The sequence below is a fragment of the Microtus oregoni genome, unplaced genomic scaffold (genome assembly GCF_018167655.1).
Source record: "Microtus oregoni isolate MIOR12 unplaced genomic scaffold, Mior012 000048F_ref0000485, whole genome shotgun sequence".
In the NCBI taxonomy this organism is placed as follows: Eukaryota; Metazoa; Chordata; class Mammalia; order Rodentia; family Cricetidae; genus Microtus; species Microtus oregoni.
Genome location: NW_024543222.1, coordinates 696419 through 711067, shown reverse-complemented (window position 1 = coordinate 711067; position 14649 = coordinate 696419). Strand labels below are relative to the sequence as shown.

General features: G+C 53.5%; 2 protein-coding genes across 4 annotated transcripts in view; one reads left to right on the top strand and one right to left on the bottom strand.

Moving 5' to 3' along the window:
• Positions 1 to 9803, top strand: part of Card14 (caspase recruitment domain family member 14) — a 29811-nt gene extending 20008 nt beyond the window's left edge. Inside the window, exons 11-20 of the mRNA XM_041636130.1 lie at positions 373 to 433; positions 622 to 814; positions 3569 to 3695; positions 3981 to 4218; positions 4623 to 4686; positions 5288 to 5399; positions 6483 to 6656; positions 8034 to 8155; positions 8958 to 9073; positions 9587 to 9803. Of these exons, the coding sequence (XP_041492064.1) occupies positions 373 to 433; positions 622 to 814; positions 3569 to 3695; positions 3981 to 4218; positions 4623 to 4686; positions 5288 to 5399; positions 6483 to 6656; positions 8034 to 8155; positions 8958 to 9073; positions 9587 to 9794 (1415 nt within the window). The 3' untranslated portion in view covers positions 9795 to 9803. The remainder of the gene's footprint in view (positions 1 to 372; positions 434 to 621; positions 815 to 3568; positions 3696 to 3980; positions 4219 to 4622; positions 4687 to 5287; positions 5400 to 6482; positions 6657 to 8033; positions 8156 to 8957; positions 9074 to 9586) is intronic.
• A 2492-nt stretch (positions 9804 to 12295) lies between these two features.
• On the bottom strand, positions 12296 to 14218 carry LOC121436165 (endonuclease V-like). Of its 3 annotated transcripts, XM_041635873.1 has the most exons (3): positions 14107 to 14218; positions 13634 to 13805; positions 12296 to 12411 (listed from the first exon to the last, which is right to left on the bottom strand). In XM_041635873.1, exons 1-3 carry the CDS (start codon positions 14160 to 14162, stop codon positions 12316 to 12318), a joined length of 324 nt encoding a protein of 107 aa, XP_041491807.1. In that variant the 5' UTR covers positions 14163 to 14218; the 3' UTR covers positions 12296 to 12315. The 3 variants fall into 3 exon arrangements, 2 of the variants coding, with proteins under 2 accessions (XP_041491807.1, XP_041491806.1); XR_005972660.1 differs by lacking the exon at positions 12296 to 12411 and having other exon boundaries at positions 13262 to 13805; positions 13945 to 14211; XM_041635872.1 differs by lacking the exon at positions 12296 to 12411 and having other exon boundaries at positions 13262 to 13805.
• Positions 14219 to 14649: the final 431 nt, after the last annotated feature.

The window sequence follows — 14649 nt, the reverse complement described above, 5'->3', positions numbered from 1 at the left end:
GCTGCCATGGTGGTGGTAGGAATTGAATTGGAGTCGTCTGGAAGAGCAGTCAGTGCTCTTAACTGCTGAGCCGTCTCTCCAACCCTTAGATTTGATCCTTCATTGAATTCAGAAATCTAGATGTTAGAAACCTTCTCATCCTAAAATGTTGGCAACTTGTTCAGGGATTGCAGAAGATGCTTGCAGCTCTCACCAGTTACTCTGCTGTTAGGAAGATGAAATCAAAAAGCACAAAGGAGGGGCCACAGCAGGGGACTGAACTAGGCTGGGGGTGGTAACTGAGGCCCCAGGAGGGCTAAGGCTGCAGCATGGGGAGAGGTGAGGAGCTGTTGACCTTAGGTGCTGGCAGCCAAGCCTCCTATCTCCTTCCAGATCTCTCCCAGACAGAGGACAGCCTGCAGGAGTCTTTACGGAGTCTAAATGTTTCAGAGAGGTGAGCTACTAGTTGGGGAACCCCACTGACTGGAGAAACAGAGCCTGGCTGTGACAGAGCTGACTGTGACCGCACCCTCTCACCATGGGAAGGTCATAGCACTTCCAAGAGGTTGGGCCAGAGCAGAGACTCCCAGAACCCAGGGATTTTCTGACCCCTGTGCTCAGGTTGTGTCTGTCTGCCCACAGCAGTGTCCCCGTGAGGCGGAGACCAGCTCGCAAGATCCTGAGCCAGGTCACAGTGCTGGCATTCAAAGGGGATGCCTTGCTGGAACAAATAGGTGTCATTGGCGGGAACCTCACCGGTATCTTCATTCACCGAGTCACCCCAGGCTCTGCAGCTGATGAGATGGCCTTGCGTCCCGGCACCCAGATCATGATGGTGAGCCAGAGTGGGAGGCTGTGCCACTGCCAGGCTTCCAGGCCTGGGTAAGGGTGATTGGCGGGAGACATGTTCTGGCTCTAACAGGGTCTCGGTTCTGTTCTGGGCTGACAGAAAGTGTTGCCCACATCTATTGATGAGGGTCATGGAAGGGAAACCCAGCCCCCTTCCCAAGCCTGGCAGTTCAGGTCCTGCAGAGCCTGGAAACTTAGAGAAGGCCACCGGACTGCGTCGACTCTGACCAGGAACCTTGGTGTTGTCCTGGAGGTAAAATTCGGGGGCTTTGTGGCTGTCACACAAGTGATCTAGCCCTGAGCTGCACCCCAACATTGGCCAGGCTTGAGGAAGCCTCTCCAGTGGGGTAGGGTTTGGACTGTGGTCTCTCTTTAACTGTGATGATCTCATTGTCACTTTGTATAAGTACATGATATAAAATTCACCATTTTAACTACTGAGCTTCATTGCAAAATGTCCAAATCTGGACAGAGCACAAATATACATCTAAATGTAAAACATAAATTATTCTTATTAAACGAACACATGGGTCGGGGAGGGTGATTTTGATGTGGTCTAACAGCACGATTTTCTTCAATTATGTGTGTGCTTTGTGCACGCATGTGTGCGTGTATGATATGTGTAAGTGATGTGTGTATGAGTGTGAGTGCACAGATGCACGGACCACATGTGGAGGTCAGAGGACAACTTTGGGGGTCACGGTCTCTTCTTCCACCTTGCTTTGACACAGCCCCTCTCTTTTCCCAGGGACATTTATTTAGCTAGGTGTGGTGGCTCTCACCTTTAATCACAGTACTTGGAGGACAAAGGCAGGTGGATCTCTGTGAATGGGAGGCTAGCCTGGTCTACAAACTGAGACTCTGTCTCAAACAAACAAGACATATTTATTTATTTATTTATTTATTTATTTGTCTCTGTGTCATAGAACATGTGGAGGTCAAAGGGCAGCTTGTTAGAATTGGTTCTTTCCTTCCACCATGTGGGTACCAGGGACTGAATTTGGGTTTTCAGTCTTTGGTGATGGGTAGCTTCATGAGGGCCATGCCTAGGGTCTTTCTTCTCCTCCTCTTTCTAGGGTCTATGGTATGTGTGTGTGTGTTGGTTAGTTTTTGAGACGGGGTCTCACTGTGTAGCCCTGGCTGTCCTGGAACTCACTATGTAGACCAGATTGGCCTCAAACTCACAGAGATCTGCCTGCACGTGCTGGAATTAAAGGCGTGCGCCACCACCTTACCTGGATCTTCTATCCTATGTCTGCCTCTTGCAGCACCTGCTCCAGGCTCTCCGGTGCAAGAGTCTCTAAGCTCCTGGGTCCTTCCTTTTCCCCCACCTCACATCGCATTGTAAGAGTGTTGACATTGCAAATTACCACCAGGCTTGCACAGATTCCCAGGGTTGAACTCAGCTGTCAGGCGTGCACAGCAAATGTCTTTACCCATCGAGTTGTCTCCTCAGCCCTGAAGCCGAAGTGTTCAACTTTAAGCCTTTTAAATAATTTTTTACATTATTTTTTATTATGTGTGTGGGCGTTTTGCTGGCATGTATGACAATGTATCACGTGTATGTCTGATACCCATGGGAGCAGAAGAGGGCACTGGATGCCCTGAAACTGGAGTTGCAGACAGTTGTGAGCTACCATGTGGGTGCTGGCACTGAACCTCGTCCTTTGGAAGAGCAGCCAGTGCTCTTAACCACTGAGCCGTCTCTCCAGCCCCTGCTTTTAATTACTTGTATGAATTATGAATTACTTGTGAGAGAGGAATGTGCACATGACTACAGGTGCCCGCAGGGGCTACAACTGGACATTAGATCCTCTGGAGCTGGAGTCACAGACAGTTGTGAATTGCCATGTGGGTCCTGGGAACTGAGCCTGGGTCCTCTGTAGAACCAACAGGTGCTCTTAACCACTGAGCCAAATTTCCAACCCCCATCTTTAAGCATTTTAAAAATATCAACAAACGTGCCAGGTGGGTTTGACCCCATCGCTGGGCTCACCTGTTGGCCCCAATGAGAGAAGGTGGGAGTGTGCGTTTCCCTTTAGAACAGGGTGTCCACAGTGAAGCAAAAGCCCCCCGTTCCTGAAGAGCCCCTCACACAAGGTCGTCTCCTGCCCCCTGTCAATGATAGCATAGTGCTGAGATGGACAGCTGTTGAGGAGGCATTCACGCTGCGGACGTCCTCTGTGGCATTTGAGAGACAGTCATATCATCCTGGGGCAACTCTGGATGACAGTCCTAAGACGTGTCATAATATACACACACAGTAACACAGAAACACATATCCCCCTAGACTTAACCATATGAACGAGGGAGGCATCACGGAAGCCCCACCAGGCAGGGCTTCACAGACGGGGAGGTACGGGTGGGGCACTCTGGCACTGAATGGGTGAGGATCGTGATGCCACCTAACAGCCCCATGACACAGAAGAGTTGGGCCCCAAACATACAGAAGCCTGATCTAGAATGATCCAGAATGTTCTGGAACGTCCTGAGATCTATTTTTGACAACAGAAAGGGGTTATGACAAAGAGACTATCCTCAACGGTGAAAAAGTTGTCGATGGACAATGATGCACTCGTGTGCAGCCCGATGCTGTAATAACACTATCCCCCCACACAGCTCGTGACAAGGGATTCTGATAGGCCATGACAGGCCAAGGAGGAGGGGTGGCTCCACTCCCACCCCATCTCAGCTGCCACACTGTCTTGGTGAGAAGTCCACCGTCGTGCTTTGCCCTCAGGTGGATTATAAGCCGACGGAGCCATCACTGAGAGCCACTCTGGAAAACACGACTCTGGAGCAGGCTGTGGGGCTTCTCAGGAGGGTGAACGGTTCCTGCTACCTGACTGTGAAGATCAACACTGAAGGTACAGGCACCGCCCCACACTCGCTCAGCTCTCTGGGCCCCTCCTGTGACCCCAAGCCCTGTGACTGTTTGCACCTCCAGAGCCCATAGCTACCAAGAGCCAAGACAGTTCAGCCAGGCTCCCCCTAACTCCCCCAGGCTCCAGTGAATGGGAAACTTCTCTCCATCCCGCTGGGCCCAGCACCAAAGTGGCTTTCATGACTTTTCCTCCCACTTTCACGTTCTAGAACCTTCCTCGTGTAAGTTCCCTGGTGTAGGATCATCAGTCATGGATGTCTTTTATCAGGTTATAAGAACCTAATTCAGGACCTAGATGCCAAAGTGGTGACCTCTGGGGATTCTTTCTACATCCGGGTCAACCTGGCCATGCAGAGGAAGGGAGGGGGAACGCTACACGCACACTGCAATGATATCCTGCATGTCACTGACACCATGTTTCAAGGCCAAAGCTGCTGGCATGCCCATCACGTGAACCCCTACACCATGAAAGACATGGAGCCTGGCACCATCCCCAACTATTCACAGTGAGTAGCTGCCACTGGCTCTCCATGTCCCCACAGACGTTCCAAGGACAGCACCTGCTTGTCCCAGCTCCACGCTGAGGTCCCTCCTGCCCAGGAGGAAGCATAGACCTCCCAGAATTTTCCCTGCTCTATAGCAGAGCATCTACCCGAGAATAGAGTGGAGGAAAGGTTAACATGTAAACGTGGGGGTCTCCAGGTGGCGGGTACCCTCTCTGTTATGTGCCCTGTTTGCTCATTAGCTCCCATGAAGAGGGACCAGTGTGGGACAATTAAATTAGCATGTCATTTTCAAAGGCCCGGTCTCTGAGCCCTGGGGTGCAGCACTCCTGTCCCCAGCCTGTGTACCGATCACTCTTGGCCTGCTCAGTCAGGCTGCCAGAGCTTCTTTTCCTCCATCTGCCCAGGGCTCAGCAGCAGCTCCTGGCCCTTATCCAGGACATGACTCAACGGTGCACAGCTCCCCGCAAGGTGAGGCTCCGGTGGAAGAGTATGCCCCCGCCCCCGGATGGGCTGGATGGACGTGGATGCCGTGGAATCCTATGTGGGTGTGCAGGGCAGTATCTGGACCCTGGGTAACCACCAAGCCCTCAGAGGCCATGTGAACACACCCGTCTCCACTCTCAAAGCAGCTCCTGCTCTTCCTCACTCTCCTGGTCCCTTGTCACCGACTCACCTCCCCGTTCTTGTTTCCTCTGAGGTCGGGCACCTTGTCCTCTTGGGACACAGAGCACCTTTCTCTCTGAGCACCCACCTGTCCCTGAGCAAGGTGCTTGGACATTCCTGCCTGGAGTACGGCCATGCTAAGTCGGGAGGGGGCCTGCTCTTCTCTCTGCCCCTTGCACCCCTTCCTGCAGAGCCCTGTTGCGTGAGGCCCCTCCCCTGCTTCCCACCCCCTGGTGTGGGGCTTGGGAAGCCTGGTTTCTCCATGGCACAGCCTGGTTGTTCAGAAGCTGTTCTGGATTTGCTTATGGGGCAGGCTGCCAAGATAGGGAGGGGATGCCAGGCCCCAAGCCCAGTGTTGATGGCTGAGCCTTGTGCCTCTCCTATCTCCCCGTTCTTCCTGTGACAGCCTTCCAGAGGACCGCAGAAGTTAGTAAGAATTGTCAGTGTGGACAAAGCCAGAGTCAGTCTTCTGTCTCCGACCTGTGACCAAGGCCAGCCTGCTTCAGGCAGGGAGGAAGGTGAGACCTGGCCGATTGGCATAGGGACCATGTGGGCATGGGGGTCAATCCTGGGCAGTACAATCAAGGTGGTGTCTCTCATGCCAGGGGTTTCTCTGTAGCTTTTGTAGAGCAGGCTGGTCTCGAACTCACAGAGATCTTGTGAACTCACAGGCCTGCTTTTGCCTCCTGAGTGCTGGGATTAAAGGCGTGCACCACCACTGTTTATTTATTTATTCTTTTTTTTTTTTGAGAATTTTTTTATTTTTTTAAATTTATTTATTCATTAAAGATTTCTGTCTCTTCCCGCCACCGCCTCCCATTTCCATCTACCTCCCCCAATTAAGTCCCCCCCCCCCCCCCAGCCCCATGGATGTTTGGCCTGCAAGTATTTATATGCACTATGTCATGTAGTACCTCTGGAGGCCAGAAGAGGGCATCAGATTCCCTTGGGACTTGAGTGGCCTTGAGTCAACCAATGCTCCTAACAACTGAACCATCTCTCCAACATCTGCCCCACCCCGGGCTGTTTTTTATGAATCATGATGTCTACATGCCTTTTTAGACAGCAACTAAGAACCATATTTGATGTCCTTTAAATACCCATGCCCCCCTCTGAGACCTGACCCAGTGAAACTATACAAAAGCTACCAGCATACATACAGGTAAAACACACATACACATAAAATAAAAGCAAAACATAAGACAGATGTTGAAGACAGGAGCAACATAACTAATCCAGGAGAGAAGCTGAGGGTCCAGAGGGGAGGAGGCTGAGAACCCTGTGGCCAAGGAGCAGGGCTGAGTGGAAGGCAGGACGATTCGGTGGGGAAAGGGAGAAAAGGATGTGAGCAGAGGGAGGGTGAGAGACAGGGCCCCGCTACAGCCTTCCTTCAGGAGGAACCAGGCTCCTGCTACCCCAGAGGCTCATCCTGAAGAGCTGCGAGCTCTGTAGCCTGGCGGCTGTGCTGGCATGTGGCCGGCTGTGCCAGTGTGCACAGTTAGCATTAGCGACACTGAAGCAGGGAATGTCCTGTATCAATTCCTCCCCGGGGAGAGGGGCAAAGACACAGGTGGGCGGTGCTCATATCCTCTCCTCCATAGGTGACTCCAGCGTGTGCTTCTGGGCAGAGAGCTGCTTCACCCTGGCCCCATACACCCTGGTGCACCCCCGCAGACCTGCCCGGCCCCGGCCTGTGATCTTCGTGCCCAGAGTAGTTGGAAAGATCCTGAGCAAAAAGCTCTGCCTCCTCCAAGGCTTTAAGCAGTGTCTGGCAGGTACGTGCTCCTTGGTCAAGTGGCCAGAAGCTGTCGGTCCTGGGGTAGCAGTGAGCGGGTTCCATGCTATCAGAACAGAGGGCCAGAAGCTGGAACACTGAGAGGTGATGATTGTCTCACAGATCCCTGGATGTATGCCCTCAGGGTCTCAGCAGAGCCTTGCTGTCTCTGGGGGGCTGCAGGTGTGGGTCTTTCCTGGCTCTTCCAGGACCTTAGGGGTGCAGGAGGTCCTCACTCCCATGTTGGTTTTGGTCATTGCTGGTCTTTTTCCTTCTATGTGTCTGTGTCTACACATGGCCTTCTTAGGGTTCATTGTCACCCAGCATTGTCTCACGTAGAACCCTATTTCCAAAGAAAGTCGGTGCGTTCTGGGTTCTGGTGGATATTCGTGGGGTGGGTCATTAGTTCTCCCTTCAACACAGTCACACTGAAAACAGGATGTACATAGCAGGGTTGATGAAGAACCAGCCAGCAGGGGATGAAGAAAGGGAGGCAGGAGCTAGAGGCAGCGAGGTGGTCCAGCTGGCCAGCCAGCATGTGCAAAGGCCCGGAGCACAGAGGACACTGGGCTGGAGTCACTGCTCCAGTGGCCAAGGGGCATGGAGGCCAGATGTCCAGTTCTATAAAAACCCTGACCATTTTTAAAGAGGGAGCCTCACTGAGGCTTTATCTTTGGACACCTTTCTTGAAAGTCCTGAAGTCTTGGCCAGGGTTTGGGGATGGCCTCAGCTCCTGGACCGTGGGGACCCAGGATTCCCAGCTGTTGCAGTGGTGGTGGTGGGGTCTCTCGAGATGTGTATAGCTGGGGTGCCTGAACAGATAGACATAGGCTAGGAAGAGGGCAGGGCCGTGAGAGCTGCCCAGGAGGTCCAGATTGGGTTCTTCACCTCAGAAGAGGCCATCTGAGGCTGCCTGGAATTCTCTACTGTGTAGCTGTCCTCGGCACTCTAGGGTGCTTGACAATACCACTGACACAACACACACACACACACAATGAAAAATTGCCCCAAATACTGCCCAGTATCCCTGGGACCAGGACCCCACGCTGGGTGGAAAAAGTGATTTAAGGGGCTGGTGGGAATCCTCAGTGTTAGGAGTTAGATCCATCTATAAATTTGGAGCTTACGAAGTGATGCTGAGCATTGTCCATCTGTCTGTCTGCCTACCTCCATCTATCCTTCCCCCAAACCTCACCTGCCCCAGAGTTCATACATTCCATGCTTCTGGCTCAGGACTTCTGGTAGGAGGCAGGGTAGGTTTCTACATGGCCGCTATGGGAAGCTTTTTCTGAATGTGGTGGGGGACCTCCAGTGTGGGGCTCAGCAGGGCTCCCTCAGGACCCCAGTGTATGATCACCCCATCTAATGTCACCACCAGAGTACTTGAGCCAGGAGGAGTATGTCACCTGGACCCAGAGAGGGGATATCATCCAGGAGGGAGAGTCAATAGGGGACCACCATTGGGTCACCCGTCATGCTGTGGAGTCCCTCATGAATACGGTAGGGGAAGGGTTAAGAAGCTACTCTGGGGGTGGCAGGCTTCCAAGACTTGGGAGGAATTTGGGGATTCACTTGTGGGGCCCTAGATACCCAGCTTCATGCTCTATAGGAGGGACACGGAAAGACCCAACCCTGTTTTCATCATCCATTGATGATGCTGGACCACCACTGGGTGGGCCTTTGCCTCACTTCCCTTATTTGGAATGTTTAATAGATGTTTGTTAATAATGGAATAAGACTGTCACATTTCACAGCTCACAATGAACTGTCAAGTTCATACTTACACAAGGAACAGGAAGCACAACACACACACACCCACACACACAGAGACACACACACACCATGGAGGGTGACAGCTGGCATTGTCTGATATTTTTTATGTGCATTGGTGTTTTGTATATGTATCTATGTGAGGATGTCAGATCCCCGGAATTAGAGTCATAGGCAGGTGTGAGCCACCGTGTGGGTGCTGGGAATTGAACTCAGGACCTTTGGAAAATTAGCCAGTGCTCTTAACTGCTGAACCATCTCCCCAGCCCGCACACTGTCTAATTCTTAAGGTTTGCACACCATCCAAAATCTATTTAAGTGCCAAAAGCTTGCAATTCCAGATCTTCCCAGGGTCAAGTAAAAAAGACATCACCTTTAAGATCTACAGCAGGTGCCCTGATGGGTGCCAAGCTCATCTCCTCTATTCAGGTCTCTTCTACACAGCTCTGTGTCCTACGGCATGAGGTTACTCCCGCTTTCTCCCAGACCCAAGGCCCATGAGCTGAACTTGCTTTTCTATGCCCTCCCAAAGAGCACCCATGCCCTGCTGGATGTCCGGCTGGACAGTGTCCATGTCCTGCACAAGATGGACATTTTCCCCATCATCATCCATGTTTCTGTCAATGAGAAGATGGCAAAGAAACTCAGGTGGGTGCTTGCTGAGGGCTGGTCAGTGGTGCTGGGCAGCAGGGTCTCAGCAGACACCCAAGCTCTGGAAAAACTTGGCATGTGCCTCTGGAACATAGTAGAGCTCTATCAATCCCAGCCCATAGTTGTGTTCCCACAGCCTCTGGCCAGAGGTCCAGCTTCAGAACCTGTGTATCCCCTGCCCAGCTAGACTGAAGCTGCTCAGTGCCTGGATCCCCCTGCCCCCTCATCACTTGGTATCTGATGGGGACAAACAAATCCTGCTGCCCATTTGCTCAGGAAGTGTGATGTGCTCTACACACCCATTGGTGGATGTCACTTGCAGCCAAGTCCCGACATCTTTATGAGCTTCCCTGGGTAGGACTCCATGCTTATGCCCAATGGCATTTTGATGCACACTGAGTTCTCAACAGACTCTGTCCTGGACCCTGGCAGTGCTCTGTACTGAAAAGTCTCATTGTGCACTTTGCTGGCTACCTTGCTGTCCTCATGCTGACCACCTGTGCTTTTCAGGAAGGGCCTGCAGCGGCTTGGCACCTCGGAGGAGCAGTTCCTCGAGGCGGCCCGGCAGGAGGAGGGGGAACTGGACAGAGTGCCCTGTCTGTACAGCAGCCTGGCCCCTGACAGCTGGAGTGACCCGGACAGTCTGCTCGGCTGTGTGCGCCTGGCCATTGCAGATGAGCAGAAGAGAGTGGTGTGGACAGAGCAGAGCCCCTGCTGAAGCCTGGACCTGGCTTGGGACTGTGGTGGCCTCCATGTGTCTGTCGGCGCTGTCAGCAAACAACCCCACTTCCTTCTCTGGTCGGGGTCTGACCTCACGAGCTCACAGCTGTCAGAGGATAAATGATGCAGCCGCTGTCACACAGCATGGCCTGGGCTGATGGAGGACTTAACAATGATGCAGCCGCCATCACACAGCACGGCCTGGGCTGATGGAGGACTTAAGATCATTCTGCAGCCACCGTCACACAGCACGGCCTGAGCTGATGGAGGACTTAAGATCATTCTGCAGCCACCGTTACACAGCACGGCCTGGGCTGATGGAGGGCTTCAGATCATTCTGCAGCCGCCGTCACACAGCACGGCCTGGGCTGATGGAGGGCTTCAGATCATTCTGCAGCCACAGTCACACAGCACGGCCTGGGCTGATGGAGGACTTAAGATCATTCTGCTGTGTGGGGTCCTTCCCGAGACCTGCTCAGGGACAGTGCCCCAACCTCCTGTGACGATGAGGATAGCTTTGTGGGGACTGTCCCCTCCTTTTACATTTCCGATGTCAAAGGATCCTGCAAGCTCTCTGGAGCAGTCATCCCTGCCCAGGGCAGGGCACAGACTCCGGAGCACTGAGGACATGGCTGGCCCATCAGAACTGCTAACAGACAAACACTGCCACAGACACGTGCAAACCAAGTTGCCATGGCAGATGACCTGAGTGGCTCTTTGACTCATGACCTCCTGCCCACCCAAAACACCAGGTTGCTTTGGTAGATGTCCGGGACAGAGCCAGTGGACTCTTCCTGAGTGAAGAACTGAATCTCAAACTGACATTACCCTCTGATCCTTCTTGGAGTGCATTATGACCAGCTTGGGTGAAGCTGCCACCCAGCTATAAATGCGTCATTTTGACAGGATATTTGAGTCTCAGTGTCTAAGATCTAATGTGCTATTATAAAGTTCTGTGAACTATTGTACTATTGTACAAAGCTTTCTCAATGCAAGGGCCCATGGCTCTCCCCATCTCCCAGAATGGAGTTGATGGGGCAGTGAGGGCAGACCCAATAGAGGGATGGTGGGGACAGACCCTGTCCTTCTAGGTTTGCAGGCTGTGCTTCTGACCCTTGGCAAGTGCAGGAAGGGAAAGTCTGGGGCTTTGTATGAATGAAGGGCAAGAGAGGGACCACTGTCACACCTTGTCCTCAGTCACCCTCAGAAAGGACAAGCTGAGCCCAGAAAGACCACAGGATCAAACTCATCACTTCTGAGAACCAGTGAGATTTCTGACCAAGCTTGTACTTGAAGAGGGCAGAATGAGGCAAAAGCAAGCCCAGGGCCTCCTAAGGCTTCCTCTACACCAACGCTGGTTGCAGCAGTCAGTGTGGTTCACCCACTGACCACAGGGCACACAGAAGCCCTGTGCTCCTATTAGAATGAAGGACTTGAAAACATCTATGGGTTCCAGAAACCAGAGGGCTTTGAAACCCGAGACCTTACCCCTTTATCTGCAGGTCAAACTTGGGATTCTGCCCACCCAAGTTAGCCCTAGAACTCCTGGGTCAGTCCACGCAGACGTGAGGACAGCAGTGTCCTGATGTGGTGACAACATGGGGAGTGCATGCCTGAGCTCCTCTCCAGGAGGCAGGAGTGGCATCCCACATTACAGGGGCCCCTCCTCAGATGGGTGTGTAGGGGGGGGCTGTTAGCACTGACTCCATTGTCCCTCCCTTCCCGTCTGAGTAGAGGCAGGAGTGGCATCCCACATTACAGGGGCCCGTCCTCAGATGGGTGTGTGGGGGGGGGCTGTTAGCACTGACTCCATTGTCCCTCCCTTCCCATCTGAGTAGAGGCAGGCTGGCAGCTGCCCCAGGGACCGTCAGAGCTCATTGTGAAGAGGTCGGCACTGCGGTGTGAGCTTTTCCTCCAGGATCCCGTCAGGGGCACACACCCAGGGGTCATGCGTCTCCCACTGCCACTTAGTCAGCTGGGCTTTCAGCATCTCCAGCACTTGAGAGAAGTGTGGGTCAGCGGCCAGGTTCTGTGTCTCTCGAGGGTCCTGGCTGACATCGTAGAGTTCCCAGCGTTCCCGGTAGTAGTAATGGTGTAGATCCTTGTACCAGCCTGTGGGCTGGCCAGCTGTGGTTCGGTTCAAGAGGTCCTGGAAGGTCGGCGAGACATAGAAATCTTGGTCGATGGGAAATGGCATCTTGAAGCTGAGGTTGTGAATGAGGCGGAAGTTCTGGTGGTGTACCGAGCGCATGGGGTAGGACATGGTGACCTCGTGGTGGCTCTGGCTGCCGAAGACAGTGGTGGATGGTGAACCAACAGGGTCACATCAAGCAGGGAACAGCGCAAAACAGGCCTCGAGGCCCCATTAGCAATGTGAACTTTATTAGTCAGATCATGGGTGTGGAACTGAAGCTCTCTGCAGTTGTTTTGACGGCTTCTTCAGCAGCCCAGGTTGGCCCTGAGCTTTTGCTCCTCCTGCCTCAGCCTCCTGAGTGCCAGGATTACAGGTGTGTACACCATCATGCCCACCAGGAAGTTTTACAAAGGTCTGTGATTGGATGGCACCTGCTTCTTACGAATAATGCTCTCTTATCCACGGAGACCAAGGAACAACACTTGAGGGAGGGAGCCAATGGACACACATATCAGTATCCTACAGGAAGGACGATGTTGTATGTGCATGCAAAAGACAGAGGGGAGGCAAACAAGGGGACGGATTCCAGCAACACTTAACACGGAAATGGGAGGGAAGATGGGGAGTACTGTGTAGGGGAGAATATGAACCAAGCAAAATGAAAAGCCTGTATGATAAAAAACAATGGAAAACATTTGTTTCAGCTCAAAAACTCAAAAATAATTTTAAAAAAATGGAGCTAGTGTGAGACAAGATCAAAAGGAGGCCTAGGAAGGCTGGGCACCCTGATTGGGCAACCTGTAGTGCGTGCTGTGGGCCCGAGATGAGCAACCCAGGACACCCTGACTTAGAATTGACTGTTGTACACAGGACTGTTGATAATTTAAGAAATAGTTTCTTGGGGGTTTTTGTTTGTTTTTCAAGACACAGTTTCTCGGTGTGGTTCTGGCTGTACTGGAACTAGCTCCAGGACAGCCTGGCCTTGAACTCAAGAGACCCTGGGTTTAAAGGTGTGAACCTTTAATTTTTGTTTTTTGTGTAACTGTGCATGGACTGGTGGGAATTTGTGTGCAGCACAAACCCGCTGGAGCCACAGGAGCCAGAAGTCTGTTCAGGTCTTCTGGAGCTGGAGTTTGGGGGCAGCAGAATGTGAGAGTGGAAACTGAACCTGGATCCTCCCCAAGAACAGTGTTCAAGGGGACTGGAGAGATGGCTCAGAGGTTAACAGCACTGACTGACCTTTCAGGGGTCCTGAGTTCAAGTCCCAGCAACTATATGGTGGCTCACAACCACCTATAAGATCTGATGCCCTCTTCAGGCCTGAAGGCATATGCAGACTAAACACTGAATATATAATAAACACAAATTTAAAATGGAACAATATTCGCTCTTAGCCACTGACCATCTCACCAACCGTTTGTACATTGACTCTTCAGTTACCCTATTTCCTGAGCTTCTGCTTTTTAGAAATCCATTCCAACCTACACATTAAATTCTACAAATGAAGTGAAAGTGTATCAAATCTCGTGACATGTTCAAGGTCCTGGGTAGGCTTTTTAGCATCAAAAAAGAAAAAAAAAATCTAGAAACCACAGAGCGCGGGGGTGGAGAAGAGAAGAAAACTTTTTCACAACTGCACCCAGGCTCTGATCGCTGTCTCGGGATCCAGTCCCCTTGGGTGCGCAGCCTACCAGAGCGGTTACCTCGAGCTCTGGGTAGCTCAGCACCACCAGGGAAGCGCAGGCCCGGGAGCTCTCCCCGTTTACGAAGGACACGTCCAGGCCCCCGACCCTCTGCAGTCCCGAGAAAGTGGGGTCCCGCTGCCAGGCCTCCGTGTCCCGGGCCACCACGCGCGTCTTCAGCCGGGCTTGTTCCCTAGCGGGGCACAAACATCGAAACGGGCTCAGGGCCCTCGGGACAGCCCGACCCTCGGGGCGGCCGCCCTCCAGTCCACCCCAATCTCCTTTCTGCCCATCAAGCCAGGATGAAGGAGGAAAGCGCTCCACGACCCGACGTGCGGACCGGAAACGCAGGCCGCGCCCACAAAGGCAGGCGGCAACTTCCGGCAGCGTGGCGCTGCGTTGCAGCCGGGTGTTCGGTTTTACAGCTGCACAGGGGCTGTGAGGCCGGAAAGTCATTGGAGAAGCCACCCCCGTGCGGACCCCGACCCCATTACCGTTCCCAGAGCAACAGGGTTTCCTCCGGTGGCCGTGCTGCGGCCTCTAGCGCCATGGTTGGGCCCTATCGCCTTTCGTGACGTCACTTCCGGAGCGCCCCGCACGGACCGGTTAGTCGCCGCGTTTGTCGCGTCAGCTGTGGTGGCCGCCGCTAGGGGCCGCTGTCCCCGCAGCGCCGGCCGTCGAGGCGCCTCAGGCCGCTGTTCCCGCAGCGCCGGCCGTCGGGGCGCCTCAGGCCGCTGTCCCCGCAGCTCTGGCCGTCGGGGCGCCTCAGGCCGCTGTCCCCGCAGCTCTGGCCGTCGGGGCCCCTCAGGCCGCTGTCCCCGCAGCGCCGGCCGTCGAGGCGCCTCAGGCCGCTGTACCTACCGTGGTCGCCGCTCGCATGCTCGCTGCGCTCTCCGCGCCTCCGGCCTCCAGGCCAGCGTTGGCCGCACTCTGGCCGCGGTTCCTCTGCATCAGGTCCGCACTTGCGCCCGGGCACAGCTCACTGAGGAGACCACCTCTCTGTAACCTTTAGAGGAAAGGAAGAGGGGACACCTTTG